Source organism: Phalacrocorax carbo, assembly GCF_963921805.1.
Source record: "Phalacrocorax carbo chromosome W unlocalized genomic scaffold, bPhaCar2.1 SUPER_W_unloc_4, whole genome shotgun sequence".
NCBI lineage: Eukaryota > Metazoa > Chordata > Aves > Suliformes > Phalacrocoracidae > Phalacrocorax > Phalacrocorax carbo.
The window spans coordinates 488,256-504,587 of record NW_026990255.1 but is presented as its reverse complement, the minus strand read 5'-3'; the positions used below and the strand labels follow the sequence as shown (position 1 = coordinate 504,587).

General features: G+C 51.2%; 1 protein-coding gene across 1 annotated transcript in view; it reads right to left on the bottom strand.

Annotated features, from left to right (window-relative positions):
- Positions 1–2,492: 2,492 nt before the first annotated feature.
- Positions 2,493–16,332, bottom strand: part of LOC135310871 (E3 ubiquitin-protein ligase ARK2C-like) — a 68,727-nt gene continuing 54,887 nt past the window's right edge. Inside the window, exons 4-8 of the mRNA XM_064439946.1 lie at positions 12,997–13,126; positions 11,986–12,090; positions 5,288–5,383; positions 3,989–4,095; positions 2,493–2,836 (exon numbers count right to left, since the gene is read on the bottom strand). Coding sequence (XP_064296016.1) covers positions 2,719–2,836; positions 3,989–4,095; positions 5,288–5,383; positions 11,986–12,090; positions 12,997–13,126 — 556 coding nt within the window. The 3' untranslated portion in view covers positions 2,493–2,718. The remainder of the gene's footprint in view (positions 2,837–3,988; positions 4,096–5,287; positions 5,384–11,985; positions 12,091–12,996; positions 13,127–16,332) is intronic.

The following is a 16,332-nucleotide window of genomic DNA, read 5'->3' as shown; positions in this document are numbered from 1 at the left end:
CTACTGGCCCCATTACCCCAGCATCGGAGCAGCCAGGTGACAATGTGCTCACCTGAACAAGGGCTATAATCTTTTCGCATATCTCGCAACTCGCTCAAGGACAGGGATCGGGTGGTCTCTATTTCATTTATTACTTCTCCCTCCTCTCCCCGCGATGGCCCTGGTTCTTCATCATCCCGTTCTAAACGAGTTGATGTCCGCTTCCAATATTTCGTCTTGTGTATGGGGGCATCTGATACTGGTACGGGTTTATTTTCTGAGCTAGCTCTGGTACTTGTTGTGGGGGTTTGAGTGGCTGCAGTGCCTGTCCTCAGGGCTGGATTGTCTACAGTGCCAGTCACTTTGCCTTTCAATCCAGAGACATTCTCTTCCCCCTGGGGGCATTGAATGCTGTTGAGCAGGGCTCTGTATGCATGGGCCAGACCCCAGCATGTTGCAGTTATCTGTGTCTCTCTGGAGTTCCCAGCGGAACAACATACTTTCTCCAAATATTCTACTAGTTTTTTAGGATTCTGCACTTGTTCGGGGGTGAAACTCCAAAACACTGGGGGTGCCCACTGCCCTAGGTATTTGCCCATGCTATCCCACATGCCCTGCCACTCCTAACTATCAAGCCTTGGGGCAGACTTCTGGGTAATATTCTTAAGTTGCTTAGTCAAAACCAAAACAACATGCCCAAAAACTAACAATAAGTGCACCTTAACCACCCAAGGATGGTCAAGATACAAAGACGTTGTTGTAACAAAGGCACAGACATCATAGAACAAAGTTGCAAAGGTATTATTCTGTATTTCCTCCATATAAAATCTCTCAGAGGAGGAGGTATAATTGCTAATTGCCTCAACAAGGTAGTATCCGAAGTACAGTAACGGTTTCAGCAAAAACCCCAAATACCAGATAAAGCTGAAAACGAGTGTTTGTATAACAAATCTTGTAGGCAAAACATTACTAATCACAGCAGAACACAGCAGACTCAACAAACCAACACCAATCTGTAACACCAACTGCAAAAAGGACAACATGGTGCTGTGACCAGCAGCTGTTGTTATCTCCAACCCTTGAGCCCCACGTTGGGCGCCAAAAAGACTGTCGTGGTTTAGCGGCAGCTCAGCCCCACACAGTCGCTCGCTCACTCCCCCACCGGTAGATGGGGGAGAGAATCAGAAGGGTAACGCTCGTGGGTTGGGATAAGAACAGTTTAATAATTAAAATTAAAAGAAACAACAGTAGAAATGCAATGTAAAGGAGAACAACGAGAGGCGCAAAGCCCCGGGGGAGGGGGGAAGGGAGGGGAGAGGGGGAACGAACCGCCGGAACAAACTGCCCGTGCCGCAGCCGCTTGCCGACCCGATGCCGCGCCGCCTCCGCGCTGGCGCTGCAACTGCCCCCCCCTCAATATATTGGTCATGGTGTCACATGGTATGGAATGAACCTGCCATTGGCCAGTCGGGGTCAGCCGTCCCCACCATGGCCCTGCCCCTCCCAGCCCCCCCTGCCACGCGGCAGAGCGGGGGGGAAGCTGGAAAGGTAGCCGACCCCCACAGTGAGGAGAATTAACCCCTTCTCAGCCAAAACCAGCACACACCTCTGTGTTGTATCAATAATATCAGAGTACAAGCCTCCCAACCCATGGAAGATCAACTATGAAACAAGCCGTGCAGCAGTGATGGAACGATGACTGACTCGGTATGCAGCAACCCAACGCCACACACCATCTCTCCCACCCTGAAAGACTGATACAACAGATGGAGCCCAGAGTCATGGACTGGGTGAACTCAATGGACATTTTAATGGACATTTTACAGGGAAGGTCCATGAACTAAGGGAATGATGCCTGTGTATTATGTTAAAGGATGGGAAGGGGAGGGGTGGTGGTTGGTACGGTTGTATTGCATCGTATGGGACCTGGGCATGGTGTAAATGGTATGGAATAAGGGGTGGAGAATGTGCTGGTTTTGGCTGAGAAGGGGTTAATTCTCCTCACTGTGGGGGTCGGCTACCTTTCCAGCTTCCCGCGCTCTGCCGCGTGGCGGGGGGGCTGGGAGGGGCAGGGCCATGGTGGGGGCGGCTGACCCCGACTGGCCAATGGCATGGTCATTCCATACAATGTGACACCATGACCAGTATAATGGGGGGGGGCAGTGGCAGCACGGAGGCGGCGCGGTGTCGGGTCGGCGGGCGGTGAGCGGCTGCGGTGCGCGCGGTTTGTTTCGGTGGTTCGTTCCCCCTCTCCCCTCCCTTCCCCCTCCCCCGGGGCTTTGCGCCTCTCGTTGTTCTCCTTTACATTGCATTTCTATTGTTGTTTCTTTTAATTTTCATTATTAAACTGTTCTTATCCCAACCCACGAGTGTTACCCTTCTGATTCTCTCCCCCATCTACCGGTGGGGGAGTCAGCGAGCGACTGTGTGGGGCTGAGCTGCCGGCTAAACCACGACAACAGGCCAGACTACCACAACTAGTTCCTTCATGTTCAACACTAAATCTTCTGCAGCATGATGTCTCTGAGCTCTGGGAATGCCAGCTCCCTTTCACTGGGCCTGTACCCTGTGTATGTGCAATATCTCCTACCACTAGATATTGTACCGCCACCTCCTCCTCCTCACTAACATGCCTGCAGACTTTTCCTCTCAATCAAATGGCTCAGAAGGCAAAATTTTGCTGCAAGGGTTTATGGCCATATGACCTGGTAAGGAAAATGGTGTGTCCAGCCAGTCCTTTCAGCTGTCCAAGCCGAGCTGTGTTTCAATGTCCACCCTGCAGATTGGGCACTTCTTGCTGGTGGCCAGCCACTGGTCCACGCACACTTGGTGGAAGAGATGCATACAGGGCAAATGCCTGCAGAGAGAGAAGTACCACACCATTAGGATGGAGGAGGTCCAGGGGACCAAGAAGACCCAGAAAGCAGCAGCCGGGGCTGCTTCAAACATGGGGAAGCACCAATGTAGTGACACCAGTGCTGCCTAGGTCCTACACCCTCCCCCAGCCATACCAGTTCACATAGGGCAGCAGGTCAGAGATGGTGTCCTTCTTGGCTAAAAGACTTTTAGAAAACCCCACACCCTCCTGAACTGAGTTGTTCCAGTTATTAATTATGCTGGCTGCTGCTTTTCAACCGTTCAGGAGTATTAGGTTATACTCCAAAGCCTCTTGGTTCTTCATCATTGTGACTCATTAGCAGTCAAGTGGGTCCCCTCCACCGCTCCAGTGTGGGTGTCTGGTGTGCCCCAGGGAATATGGTTGCTTTTCACCTACATCACCTTTGCCATCTCTTCACTCACTCCCGTGAGCCAGAGGGACCATGAATGACAAGGACCCACAGCAAGAGGATCAGAGTTTTTCTTGATGGTTTAAGGCAAGTAAAGGGTGAGAAGCAGGACCAGGTAGTGCAGCTGCACTGCCCACCTGCAGTTCCTTCAGCCATGGTCAGCCATGTCCTCATCCTCTGTCACAAGCAGAGATTTGACCCAGCCAAGAGCCTGGGGATATCTCTGAGGGATAAATGGGGCTTTGTTGTTGGCTCAAGATGGCTCCTTGTGACAATGTGGGTGGAGTAATCTCACTTATTCTACAATAAAGCAGCTCCTTCCTGGCCACAAGCCAAACTCCCCTGGACTTCTCACACACACTCCCTTTTATCGGACTTTGGCCATCTGTCAAGCTCAGATGTTGATGTCCCCAAGCTCCAGATGGCTGTCTGAGACCTGGGACCCATCCGTCTCTGATGCTTGCCATTGCACAGTCCTGAAGGAAGTGATGCAAACCCAGGAGATACTATAAAAATGTGGCATTCCTGTTGCTGCAGAGCTCTTCCTACCTACAGCCCATACCAATATCCATCTAAATGGCATTTGGTTTCCCAGACAACAACCTAAATGAGTTTGTCAGGACAAGAACAGGGACAACCCCACCAGTGCACATCAGCATTAATCCCAATAAACACAACTCAGATGACATTGAGAGGCAGAGGAGCAGATGGAAGGATCGTACCTGACGTCTTCTCCACCTTCAAGCATGGACAGACAGATTGTGCATTCCTCATCAGTGTCTGACTCCTCTCCATCCTCTTGCTCAGCTTTGCCCTCCTGTGGCCTTCTCTGCAGCAAGGTTAAAGACATAATTTGGTTAGGAGTTGACTTTCTAATGCTCTCCCAAGCCTGGGTAGTTTCAGGAAGGCAAATAATAAGAGCTTCATCTATCAGCCAGATCCTCCAGCTTGGGGAAACCAGACCAGCCAAAACAGCCAGTGAGGGGAGGATGACACCAACATGCTGCTGGTCAGCACATCTCCTCCTGGTGCCGGTGGCAGTGGGGTTGGTGGTAGTGCCCCAGGGAGCAGCCTGTTCTCTGCTGCCCTAACGCAGCCCCCCGCCACCTCCTCCTTGCAGTGGGGATGGCCCCATAGCCTCCTTTGCTGGAGGCTTCTTCCAGAGACCCCAAAGCATGTGGGGCCACTACTGCCAGGAAGGGCAACCACTGTGCCCCATGCCAGCTTGGCCACTGGCCCAGCCCCACACTGAGCCATGGGGCAGTGCTTAGCCTGTCAGCTCTCTCCTTTTCTCTTTCCCCCAACATCCATTCCTATTAATACAATTTTTCTGGATCCACTGGAGATGCGATCAGAGATAAGTGCAGCAGGAGTTGACTCACTTCCAACTTGGGCAATGAAATGTCACACTACTTGTTACTGCCCAGCCAAGAATGACCAACATGTGAAATTACTATGCAAACAAGCACATTTCCCATTTTCTATTTAGCATGACCCCAAAACATGGCACCCATTTCATTATGGGCAGGAGATCAGCTCCAACAGAGGAGATACCTCTTGCAAAACAAGGGGAGGACAAGCTCCCCCATGCCATGGAGCCAGCACCCTCACAGCAGGATGTGCAGGCAGCGCTGCTTGCATGCAGAATGGGGTGAGTTTGCATGCATGAAGTCCCCTTGGTGTGCACACTTTCTTACCAGGTATGGACAGGGGGAAATTGCACCCGCTGGGTGGGAGAAGGTTGAGACCCTTTTGAAAATTTGGCCCGCAGCTTCCTAGCGTAGAAGTGAGAAACAGCCAGCTGAACTACACCACCGCTTCAGCCCAGGAGCCCCAAAAGATATTAAAGCACCAATTCTGGATTTTACATTCCTCCCCCATTTCGGGGAATATTGACAGTGCCAGTTTGCCAACCCTGGGATTGCAACCCACCAAAGTCCTTCCTTCCGTCAGCTCTGTGCCCATAGCCCTTGGCCAACTGAGAGAGTCTGGCAGCCATGCCACAGTTTCAGGGTGCTCACCTTCTTGTACTTGTGGGGGAAGGTGAACCTCTCGATGGTGTTCTGGACAGCGCCCTGGCTCATGCTTCCCAGCCTGTCCTCCAGCTGCAGCAGCTCCTGTGGTGCAGGAACAGCAGCAAAGCACCATCAGCATTGCTCCCAGGGCAGGAGGTCCCACCACCCCACCTGCTGGGGACCAAGGCTCCCTCCTTCCCTGTCTTTCCTTGGTGGAAGTGTCCATCGAACCCAAATCAGCCATGCTTTAATGATGAATCTGAGCCCTGGATCTTGGGCTAGTAATTAAGGGCTCAAGGCAAAGAGCTGGATATCCAATATTTCAGAAATTAGGGTGGAATTTGAGCTCCATTTGACAGGTTGGGAAACAAAACCCCATAGAACTGAAGCACTTTGTTCACAGACATGAAGTGAGCCAGAGTCAACCTGAGCCAGAGCCAGGCATGTAGCTGTACGCTTCTACGGGAGAACTTATCTTGGGCCGCATACCTCCGGGACACAGGGCTCTACCCACCCTGGGGACAGTGATGCACAGACACCAATATGATGGATACAAAATGTCCGTCTATTTGGCTGCGTCACACGCTTATATAGCTCTTGCGGTTCCTGTTCCTGCCACTCCTATGGGGAGGAGTCTATCTTTCCGTCACATCCCATAATCTTCTGGTCGCCGATCCCTGTCTATTCCCCTACATCTCCCCCTCCCCATGCTACTAAAATTCTACAAAGCTACTTGCGTAAGCGGATACATATTGCGGTCAGGTCTATATTCATGTAATGCTCGCAGGCACTCTTTGATTTGTCTTATAACACAGCATAACAATGGTAGCCCACAAGTAACCATGATTACTACACACAACAAGATCCCCCCAATTATTACTATCCAGTTCCAGTTTATATCTCTCTTTTGCCGCCCTTTCCCAGTGTCGCTCTCGTTGCAATACTGCTTGCGATCTTGTCAAGGAGCTCATTTCTTTTCCCAATGGTACGGCTAGCGTGAGGATCCATGTCAGCAGACCCTGCAAGAGACAACTCAGAAAGGGATTATTCATTGTACATCCTTGCGCAGTTCTGCTTTCACACACTTTGCAGGCACCCATTCTATGCGCCCCTCATTCTCAACCGTGGCGTAGCCCCTCCCCAGGCATCTCAGTTTCCATCCTCTCTCCCATTGCTCACTGCCTGGGAACCTTACTCGTACCTGCGGATAGCGCTCGCCTGCTTGAGCTTTGCCAAAGTGCTTCTCCACTGCTGTAACTTGCTCCTGCCCGCGTATAAAATGATTAAGCGAATATAATGCACGCATTAAAATAGTTTGCTGAGCTGCTATGGGTATAGTTCCCTTATACCCCTCCCCCTCCCCAAGCTGTATTATTTTTGCTTTCAAGGTGCGATGAGCGCGTTCTACTATTGCCTGCCCTGTGCTATTGTAAGCAATGCCGTGTTTTAATACAATATTCCAAGCTTTACACCATTCTTGGGTACTTCGAGCCCGAAAGCATGGTCCATTGTCTGTTTTTATCTCGGTAGGCCTTCCAAGCCACGCCATCACCGTGGTCCAATGCGTAGTCAAGTGCGTTGCGGTCTGCTTCCGATGTTGAGTGGCCATGATGACTCCACTATATGTATCAACTGTAATTGCCAGGTGCCTTCCGGGGGCCAACTGTGGACATTCAGTAAAGCCAGTCTGCCAGATAGAATTTGCTTCCAGTCCTCGAGGGTTGACTCCTGCCTCCCACAATGGCGAGTGCTGACAGTAAGGACAGGTGGCTACTACTTCTCTTGCTGCTCTTATTGAGATGCCACACTCCTTTGCCAAGGCTTTAGCACCCAGGTGCAGTTGTTCATGTAGTTTCTTTGCCTCCGCCAAGGTCCAGACTCCCGCGGCTGCCTCATCAGCCGTGCGATTCCCCTCAATCAGTGGTCCAGGCCCCGTCTGATGACTGCGAATGTGAATTACTGTCACCGTTGCTCCTCGCTGTGATAAAGCAATCTCTAGCATCAAGGCAATTTCCGTGTGTGGTACACCCTCTCGTTTCATGGACATGACTAATTTATACACATATAAGGAGTCTGTGCACACATTTATATGCCGATCTATATCCTTTCGCAGGGCCATCTCTAGCGCTTTCGCCTCCAGCCACTGCACACTTTTACCCTGCTCCTCATACGTCTGTCGCATCCAACTATTTTCTTCTTTCCACACTACCGCCGCTCTGTTCGTCTTCGAGGAAGCGTCTGTGAAATATGTTGGTCCTGGGTGAGGGGTATCCAAAACTCTACTATCCACACTGAAATCCACCACTTTGGCTGTCTCGGCCCACCTCTGTACCGTGCCTGTGACGATTTTGCCTGGGTATGAGTATACTGCCAATTGTATATCCTCTTCACTCTCTACCACCTTCTGCCATTTCTCCCCATTCCACGGCACTGTCAGCTTATCTGGCTCTTTCCCAAAAATTACCTTGCTTTCCCGTCGCAGCCGCCAAATCATTCCTGCAGCTACCTTGACTTTTGTGGAGAATGCATCCTTGGGAACCTTCTGATATACCCATCGCAGTGGTTTTTCTTCCCCTGCCCGTATTTGATATAGCAATCCTAACCCTCCACTGGCGGTCAGAATCCAACCTGCAATTAATTCCTCCTGGGGGTCCCACCGCCATACTCCTTCCTTTTGCATTCCACGTTCTATCATCTGCAACTGCTGGACTGCCTCAGCGTCTAAACTCCTGGGCTCCCATGGGTTGGTCCCTTTCAGCAACGCATAGAAAGGTTGCATCTCCTCACCGGTGACGCGCACGAATGTCCGCAACCACTGCAGTGCTCCTACCAGCTTCTGGACATCGTCTAAATTTTTTACCTTAGGTGTAAGTTTAATAGGCTGAGCTTGTATGGAATCCCCTTGTATTCTAGCAGCCAGAAATCCACACACTGGTCCTCGCTGTACCTTTGCCTCAGCTACCTTGAGGCCCTGTCCCGCAAGGCCCCTTTGGGTGTCTGAAAAGACTTGTTCACACAACGCCTCGGTGGGCGCAGCTATGAGGACGTCATCCATGTAGTGGATCATGTAGATTTGCTCCTGATACTGCTGCCTTACTTGCCGCAATGCAGAAGCCACATACCTCTGGCAGATCGCTGGAGAATTTTTCATCCCCTGCGGAAGTACTGTCCACTGCCATCTACTACCTGGTTCTGTGCGGTTCACTGCAGGCAGAGTAAAGGCAAATCTCTTTCTATCATCTGGATGTAGCGGAATGCTGAAGAAGCAGTCTTTGATATCTAAAACAATGACTTGCCATCCTCTCGGGACAGCACTCAGATCTGGTAGGCCAGGTTGGAGAGGCCCCATGTCCTCCATTTGCTGATTCACTGCTCTAAGGTCATGCAGCATCCTCCATTGGTTTTTATCTTTCTTTTTTATAGCAAATATAGGGGTGTTCCACGGGCTCATCGAGGGCTCTAGATGCCCTGCTTCGTGCTCTTGTTTTACTATAGCTCTTACAGCCTCTGTTTTCTCTGTTGTCAGGGGCCACTGCTCCACCCAGACGGGCTGTTCGGTTTTCCACACCAACTTGTGCTGATGAAGCCCCTCTGAGGCAGTGGCCCTTATGCTAAATTTTTCAACCCGATCCCCATCTGGGCAAGGGCGTCTCGCCCTAACAAGGGGCTTGCTACCCCATCTGCTACTAGTATGGTCACTACGGCCGTGAGGAGCTTCCCTGCGTCCTTGTCCATGACTTCGAGTTTCACAGGGCAAGTACTTGTTCTCGTCTGTTGTTCTCCTCCTACCCCTATTATACGTTTTCCCATGGCAAGGGGCCAAGTTGGTGGCCACCGTTCGAGTGGCATCACTGTGACATCTGCCCCGGTATCCACTAACATTCCCAGGCATATCCGTGCCGGGTAACTCGGTTCTTGTGGGGTAATCATCACTGCTGCCATGGGTCTCTCGTCACAGCCTATGACCAAGGCCACGCGGGGGCTGTAACCTGCAAATCTTGCCCCCCCTGCATGACGGTTCACTCCCCCTTGGCTCGCTACGGTGGGCCAAGCTCCTGGCGTTGGCACCGTGATGGGGGTCATTTGACTCATAGGAGGCGCGAATCCCCCTCGCTTCGCCCTCCCTTGGCCGTTTCCCGGCCTCGTAGTTGGACAATCTCTTGCCAGGTGTCCTGGCTTCCCACACACCCAGCACCTCCCTACTGGGCGGACTCCTCCTCCATTACGTCCTCCCCTTTCCGCTAGCGGGCACCCAGCTTTAAAGTGCCCTAGCCGGCCACACAAGTGACATATCGGCCCCACCCCGGCTGCTTGCACCATCACCCTTTCTTCGCTTCCACAGTCAGGGTTCTGGCAGACGTGCGCTCCCGCACCGCCATGCTGGTTCAATGCTTCCTGGCGCAAGACATGCCTGATGGTTTCACCCAATGGCGCCCCTACCGCCAGGGTGCGGAGGATATCTTGTGTTTGCGGATTTGCTTGATTTCGGAGGCAATCCATAAGGACTGCCTCCTTGGCTGCTGGTGGCAATTCTGATTCTATAATAGCCTTTTGCAACCTATCACAAAACGTTGTAAATGGCTCTGCTAGACCTTGCTGTATCTTTTGCCAAGGTTCTGCTTTTTTCTCATACCTGCCCACTTCACTATACGCTTTGCGGGAACTCTCCGTTACCGCTTGCAGCTCCCTGCCCCTTAATTCTGCTGCTTGCAACTGCGGGGTTTCCAGTCCTTGACTTCTGCCAGTGAGCCGGTCAAGGGTGGTCCCCCTCAGCGGGTGGCCCGAAACTGCCACCGCTTGCTGTACAAGGGCATGGCAGGCACTGTGCATCACCTCCTTCCAAAGTATGTATATTGTGGGAGCCAATATTGCTTTCGCCAACTGCCTAGCATCAGAGGGGGTCAACGGCGCTGCATGCACAGCGTCCAGCAGCAATCCTACCCCTTCATCTTTCAGCCCCTTTTCTTTAATTTCTCGCCATAAAGTTCGCACTAGTTTGGCATCTATCGGCGTCCACTCCACTCCTCCTCCTGGAGCTAATCGGACAGGGAAGATCCCGGGCATCTCTATCCTTACTCCATCGAGGCTACAATCTCTAGCTATCAGCCGCCAGTTAGGTAACTCAACTGACTGTCGCTGGGGCGCCCCCTTCGTTAAGAGTCCTGTCTGCCCCCGAGTTACTTCCCCTAGTGCGCGCATAACCTGCTGCAGCTGCCGCAGCACGTCCTCCGGAGACCCCTCCGGAGCTGCAGCGCCCTGGACCTCCCCTTTTGACGGTCCCTTTCCTCCCTCCTTCTGATTGGTCCTCCGAGTCTCTGCTGTTTTGTGCCTCTTTTTTGCGCGCCGCAGGCAAGCTGCTCTCTCTTCCCACATATGGGCATCGGTTTCTCCCCCAATTTCTGATTCGCTGCTACTCGAAGTTGTTCTGTACTCCCCCTGTCCTCCCCTCCAGGCACCCCAATCCCCCTCCTCGTCCGACTCCCATCTCAAGGGTTGCCCCGGGAGCCAGTCTCGAGGGTCGGGCAGAGGGCTGTGCCGCTGCCGGCGCTGCTTCCGGCGCTGGTCATCTTTCTCCTTCCGCTCCGTCACTCCCGCTGCGTCCGCTGCCACGTCACTCTCCCCGCGCGCGGGCTCCCGCGCCCGTGCCAAATCGTCCCAGGGGTATGCGGGGGGGGGACTCTAAAGGCCCTGCTGGCTCAACAGGGAACACCGCCGCTTCCCGATCCACCTCCTTGGGAGCCTCAGACTGAGTCGCTGGCCAGGCTACTCCGTCCGAACTCTCCCCTTCTTCCCCATCCCCCGCGATGCTTGCCCCTGTCTGCGTCCCCACTGCCCAGCCTGGGTCTATTTCCGGGCTACTGTCGCCTGTAGCACCGTGCAGGCACAGCCGCGCCTGCCGCCACGTCTCCTGATCATCCCGAGCTTTCAATAGTAACCGGTGTATCTTTCCCCAGAGCTGTATGTACTGGGTTTTTCCCATCATAGCCCTTTCGGCTAACTCCTCTTTAATCCTCACCCACTTATCTTTATTAAATATGTCTGCGGGACTTCGTATGAGCCCCTGCGTAATCATCCATCGGATGGCCTTTGAGGTAGGCGTCTTCGATATCGAAGTACCATATTCCTTCCCCAATCCCTTCAGTACCTTTACGACTGATTCCATGGCGCGCCCGCCGACCTGCGGCTCCCCGTCCCGCCCCTGCGTGCCCCAAGCTCTCTTTTCCCCCTGGCGAACTTGCCAAGCCTCCCCGCTAATCACGTCGGGGTCACCACTTGTAGCTGTACACTTCTACGGGAGAACTTATCTTGGGCCGCATACCTCCGGGACACAGGGCTCTACCCACCCTGGGGACAGTGATGCACAGACACCAATATGATGGATACAAAATGTCCGTCTATTTGGCTGCGTCACACGCTTATATAGCTCTTGTGGTTCCTGTTCCTGCCACTCCTATGGGGAGGAGTCTATCTTTCCATCACATCCCGTAATCTTCCGGTCGCCGATCCCTGTCTATTCCCCTACACAGGCACCCATCTTTTACCAAACCCACTCAACCCCTTCACCTCTCAGTTATTACTAAAATTGCTACAAGACTCAATGCAACTGCCATGCCACAGAACAGTCTTATAAGTTTATGCCAGAGCTTACATAGATTCCCAGCATTTAAAAATTAAATAATAATACCAGTCCTCAAGATACGTACTTCATAGCTCTCCCGCACAGCGGACGTGTGCCTATTTGGGTTCAGTCCCTGAAGAGCAAGTAACTGATGCTGAGGATAAGGGTAATTTTTGATTTCGTGAACAACCTGTGAAAAGTGAGGGAAAAAAAATAAAGCCACCTGTACTTGCACAAAGAAATTCCTTGTGTACCCTGATTTAAATTTAGTGCTTTAAAAATTCAAAAGGAAAGAGCAGACTGACACTTTCCCCAATGGAAGTCTTTTAATAACCAAAAAATGAGGTTTTATTAAATAGATATCCTATAAATGATAACTAATAACATGCATTTCTTCTGAATAAACTATCTATTATAATAATTCCTGTTACATATATAACATTGCAGTTCCAAACTCTCAACGTGGATTAGCTTAAAAAGATATTTTATTTATTTTTAAATGGGTGTATTTCTTTTCATCCAAGCTTTGATTTTTTTTAAGCCTTGCTGTAGTATGCAGGTGTCAGGGTCTGACTATGGGCATGAGGAAAAACACTCTCATGGGATTTCTGAAGATGCTTTAAGGATTAGCAGTGCTCAGCACAGCTCAGCTTCAAATGCAGCACCCTGCTAGGAGAAGGGCCAGAAAACGATCCCAGTCAGCCCATCTTCTCATCAAACTCCATCTCCACCTGTGCAACAGGTCATGCAAAACCTTTATAGGCATAGAGAGCAATGATGTGAAGAGGGATGGTCCTTGGGGCTGAGCCCGAGGAAGGGAGTCATCTGCTGCCAATGCAGGGAGCCCTGGGAGACCAGCTTGTGAACATGGTGCTGCTTGTGATGGACCAAATCTTTCCAGAGCAGCTGAGCTTTTCTTTCCTTTCTCTAATCTGGAGTGCAATGATGCAACATTATCCTTTCAGACACTCCCTCCCACGGCCAGAGATAAGTGGAATTCACAGAAGACAGGTGATAGAAAGACAGCAGCCTTTATTTTGACTGCCTTCTGGCAGACAATGCATAAAACATTTCTCAGTAAAATCATTTCACTTACCATCTGTGTTGAGGATGTGCTTCTGGGGAAATGATGCATCCAAGGTGTAGCTAAGTAATGCTGATAGGGCCGAGGGACTGGCCAGACCTGGAACTGGGCGTGAGTCAGTCCCGTAGCGACACTGAGGTCCCTGTGGGCACGAGGATGAATATACAGCTTTGACTGCACAGTTTTATTGCATGGCCCACAGCAAGTCAGATTGTGCTTGCAGGGCAACATCCACTGGTGGGCTCTGGGCTGCTGTGGGTGCCTCAAGCAGGGATGATGCTACTGCTTGGAAGGGAGTTTCCTCCAATTTGGGCAATCGCCCACAAGGCAAGCACAAAGGAGCGAGGGGTTGTTTTTATACCAGTTAGCATTTGTGTTAGCTGGGGTCAAGAGGAGATCAAGCCCAGCCAGCATGGGTTCATGAAAGGCAGGTCCTGCCTGGCCAACCTGATCTCCTTCTATGACCAGGATATCTGACTAGTGGATGAGGAAAAAACTGTGGATGTTATCTACCTGGGCTTTAGCAAAGCCTTTGACACTGTCTCCTACAGCATCGTCCTAGAGAAGCTGTCAGCTCATGGCTTAGACAGGTGTACTCTTCACTAGGTAAAAAACTGGCTGGATGGCCGGGCCCAGAGAGTTGTGGTGAATGGAGTTAAATCCAGTTGGTGGCCAGTCACAAGCAGGGTTCCCCAGGGCTCAGTGTTGGAGCCAGTCTTGTTTAATATCTTTATCAATGATCTGGAGCAGGGGATTGAATGCACCCTGAGTAAGTCTGCAGATGACACCAAGTTGGGCAAGAGTGTCGATCTGCTTGAGGGTAGGAAGGCTTTGCAGAGGGATCTGGACAGGCTGGATCAATGGGCCGAGATCAATTTTATGAGATTTAACAAGGCCAAGCGCCAGGTCTTGCACTTGGGTCACAACAACCCCATGCAATGCTACAGGACTGGGGAAGAGTGGATGGAAAGCTGCACAGTGGAGAAGGACTTGGGGGGTGCTGGTTGACGGCCTCCTGAACATGGGCCAGCAGTGTGCCCAGGTGGCCAAGAAGGCCAACAGTATCCTGGCTTGTATCAGGAATAGTGTGGCCAGCAGGACCAGGGAAGTGATAGTGCCTCTGTACTCGGCACTGGTGAGGCCGCAGCTCGAGTACTGTGTTCAGTTTTGGGCCCCTCAGTACAAGAAGGACATTGAGGTGCTGGAGTGTATCCAAAGAAGGGCAATGAAGCTGATGAAGGGTCTGGAGAACAAGTCTTATGAGGAGCAGCTGAGGGGAGACCTTATTGCTCTCTACAACTACCTGAAAGGAGGTTGTAGTAAGGAGGGTGTTGGTCTCTTCTCCCAAGTCACTAGCAATAGGATGAGAGGAAACAGCCTCAAGTTGTGTCAGGGGAGGTTTAAACTGGATATTAGGAAAAATTTCTTCACTGAAAGAGTGGCCAGGCATTGGAACAGGCTGCCCAGAGAGGTGGTGGAGTCACCATCCCTGGAGGTATTTAAAAGCTGTGGAGATGTGGCACTTCAGGGCATGGTTTAGGAGACGTGGTATTGTTGCACTGACAGTTGGACTTGATGATCCTAGAGGTCTTTTCCAACCTTAATGATTCTATGAAGAGCTGCACAACAGACTGCTAATTTAAGAGCAAGAGCATTTTGGTGGCTCCGATCGATCCCCAGGCTCAGTAACTCAACCTGGCCAGACCAGGTCCTCCCCATGCTGCCATCACTGCAAACAATTACATTTTGCCTTGAATATTTTGCAGGAATACAGCTAAATGCCTTGGGGCATACACCAGTGAGCTGTTCTGGGTAGTTGTTAGGAGCCAGCTAGGCACCATCCAGGGGCTTTCTGACGTGCCTGTGCTTTCCTTGGAGGTCTCCCAGCCCAAGCCACAGGAGGACCTAGGGAGACAGGGGAGAGAGCACCTCACCCAAACCCAGCTTCAGAGAACCCCAGAACTGTTGTTTGTGCAGAAAATATAAAGGTTTTAAGAAATTTCTGGATGAGACTGCTGTAGGAAATGGTGTCATGTGACCAGCAGGCCAACACCAATGAAGCAGGACATCCCCAATGGTCCCACTCACCTGCACAAAGCCTGGCCCAGGCAAACAAAGCAGGATCTTCACCCAGGCTGGGGCTCAGCTTGGTGAGTTTGGGCACTTTGTCCCTCCAGAAAAACAACTCAGCACAATCCCAGGACTTGACATGACCAAGATCCCAGCAAATGCCACAGCTCTGCCCAATCCAAGCATGCAGAGACAAACTGCAAACCCCATCCCCTCGCTGCATTGAGAGGATGGGAGGAGACATAACACAGCATCTCAATCTATAATCCAATTAGCTGATCCCTTGTCTCTCCAGCCAAAGAGTCTCTCAGCAAACAGGTACTTTCAACGTCATTCACTTTATCATAATTACAAAAGCCGGTGCTCTAATAACCATTATCTTCACATTTGCCAAAGCTAAGCTAATTAGAGCACAGGGGTGGCTTCCTATTTCATCCTCGACCTTCTCTTCCCTTCCACAGAGGACAGTGGCTGCGAGCACCACGGCTTGTTAGGAGCAACGCAGACGTGTCCTCCAGCAGCTGTGAACCCAACAACAGATAACAGATGTGAGGGGACAGTAAATGCAGAAACCCTTTACCCAGAACAGCCTGTGTACCAGGCAGCAACTCCAGTGCTTTAGTACTCCCCAGTAAGTCTCCCTGCAGCAAGCTGAAGCAAGAGAGGTACTATCTTTGCTGGCCCTACACTAGCCATGTCCTAGACAAACAAAACTGGCAGAGGATAAAACACAGGAAGTGACTGGCAGGAACACAACCAGGGTGAGAATCCACAGGGCTGAGCATTTTCAGTTCCCATGTCACAATTTTGGAGATTTATCCAATTATTAAAGACTGTTCCCAGGTGGATGGAAGGCTCAACTGGCAATCAGGAGGCTTTGAGTCCATTCCGAGCCCTGTCACTGGCCTGATGCATGACCTTGACCACTTTCTCTCTGCCTTCCCATATTCCCTGTCTGCAAAATAGATGCAATAATCCACAGAGTGCTTTGAGATCAAGGACTGAAGAGACCTCTCAAAGATGAACAGCCATTATTAACTTGCACAAGTAATTGCAATAACAGCACTGCTGAACTGTTTACACATTGGTGCATCTAGATCCTTAAAATCAGATATTGAGGCTCCTGAAGTGATGATGTGGGTCTACAGAAGGGCCCAAAGCAGAATACTGCATGGAACGGTGTTTTCTCGGGGTTTGCAGGTGTGCTTATTAGCAGAGCACATTAGCTGAAGAAAACCAAAACCAACCATCACCTTCTAGCCTGTGCTGCATGGACAA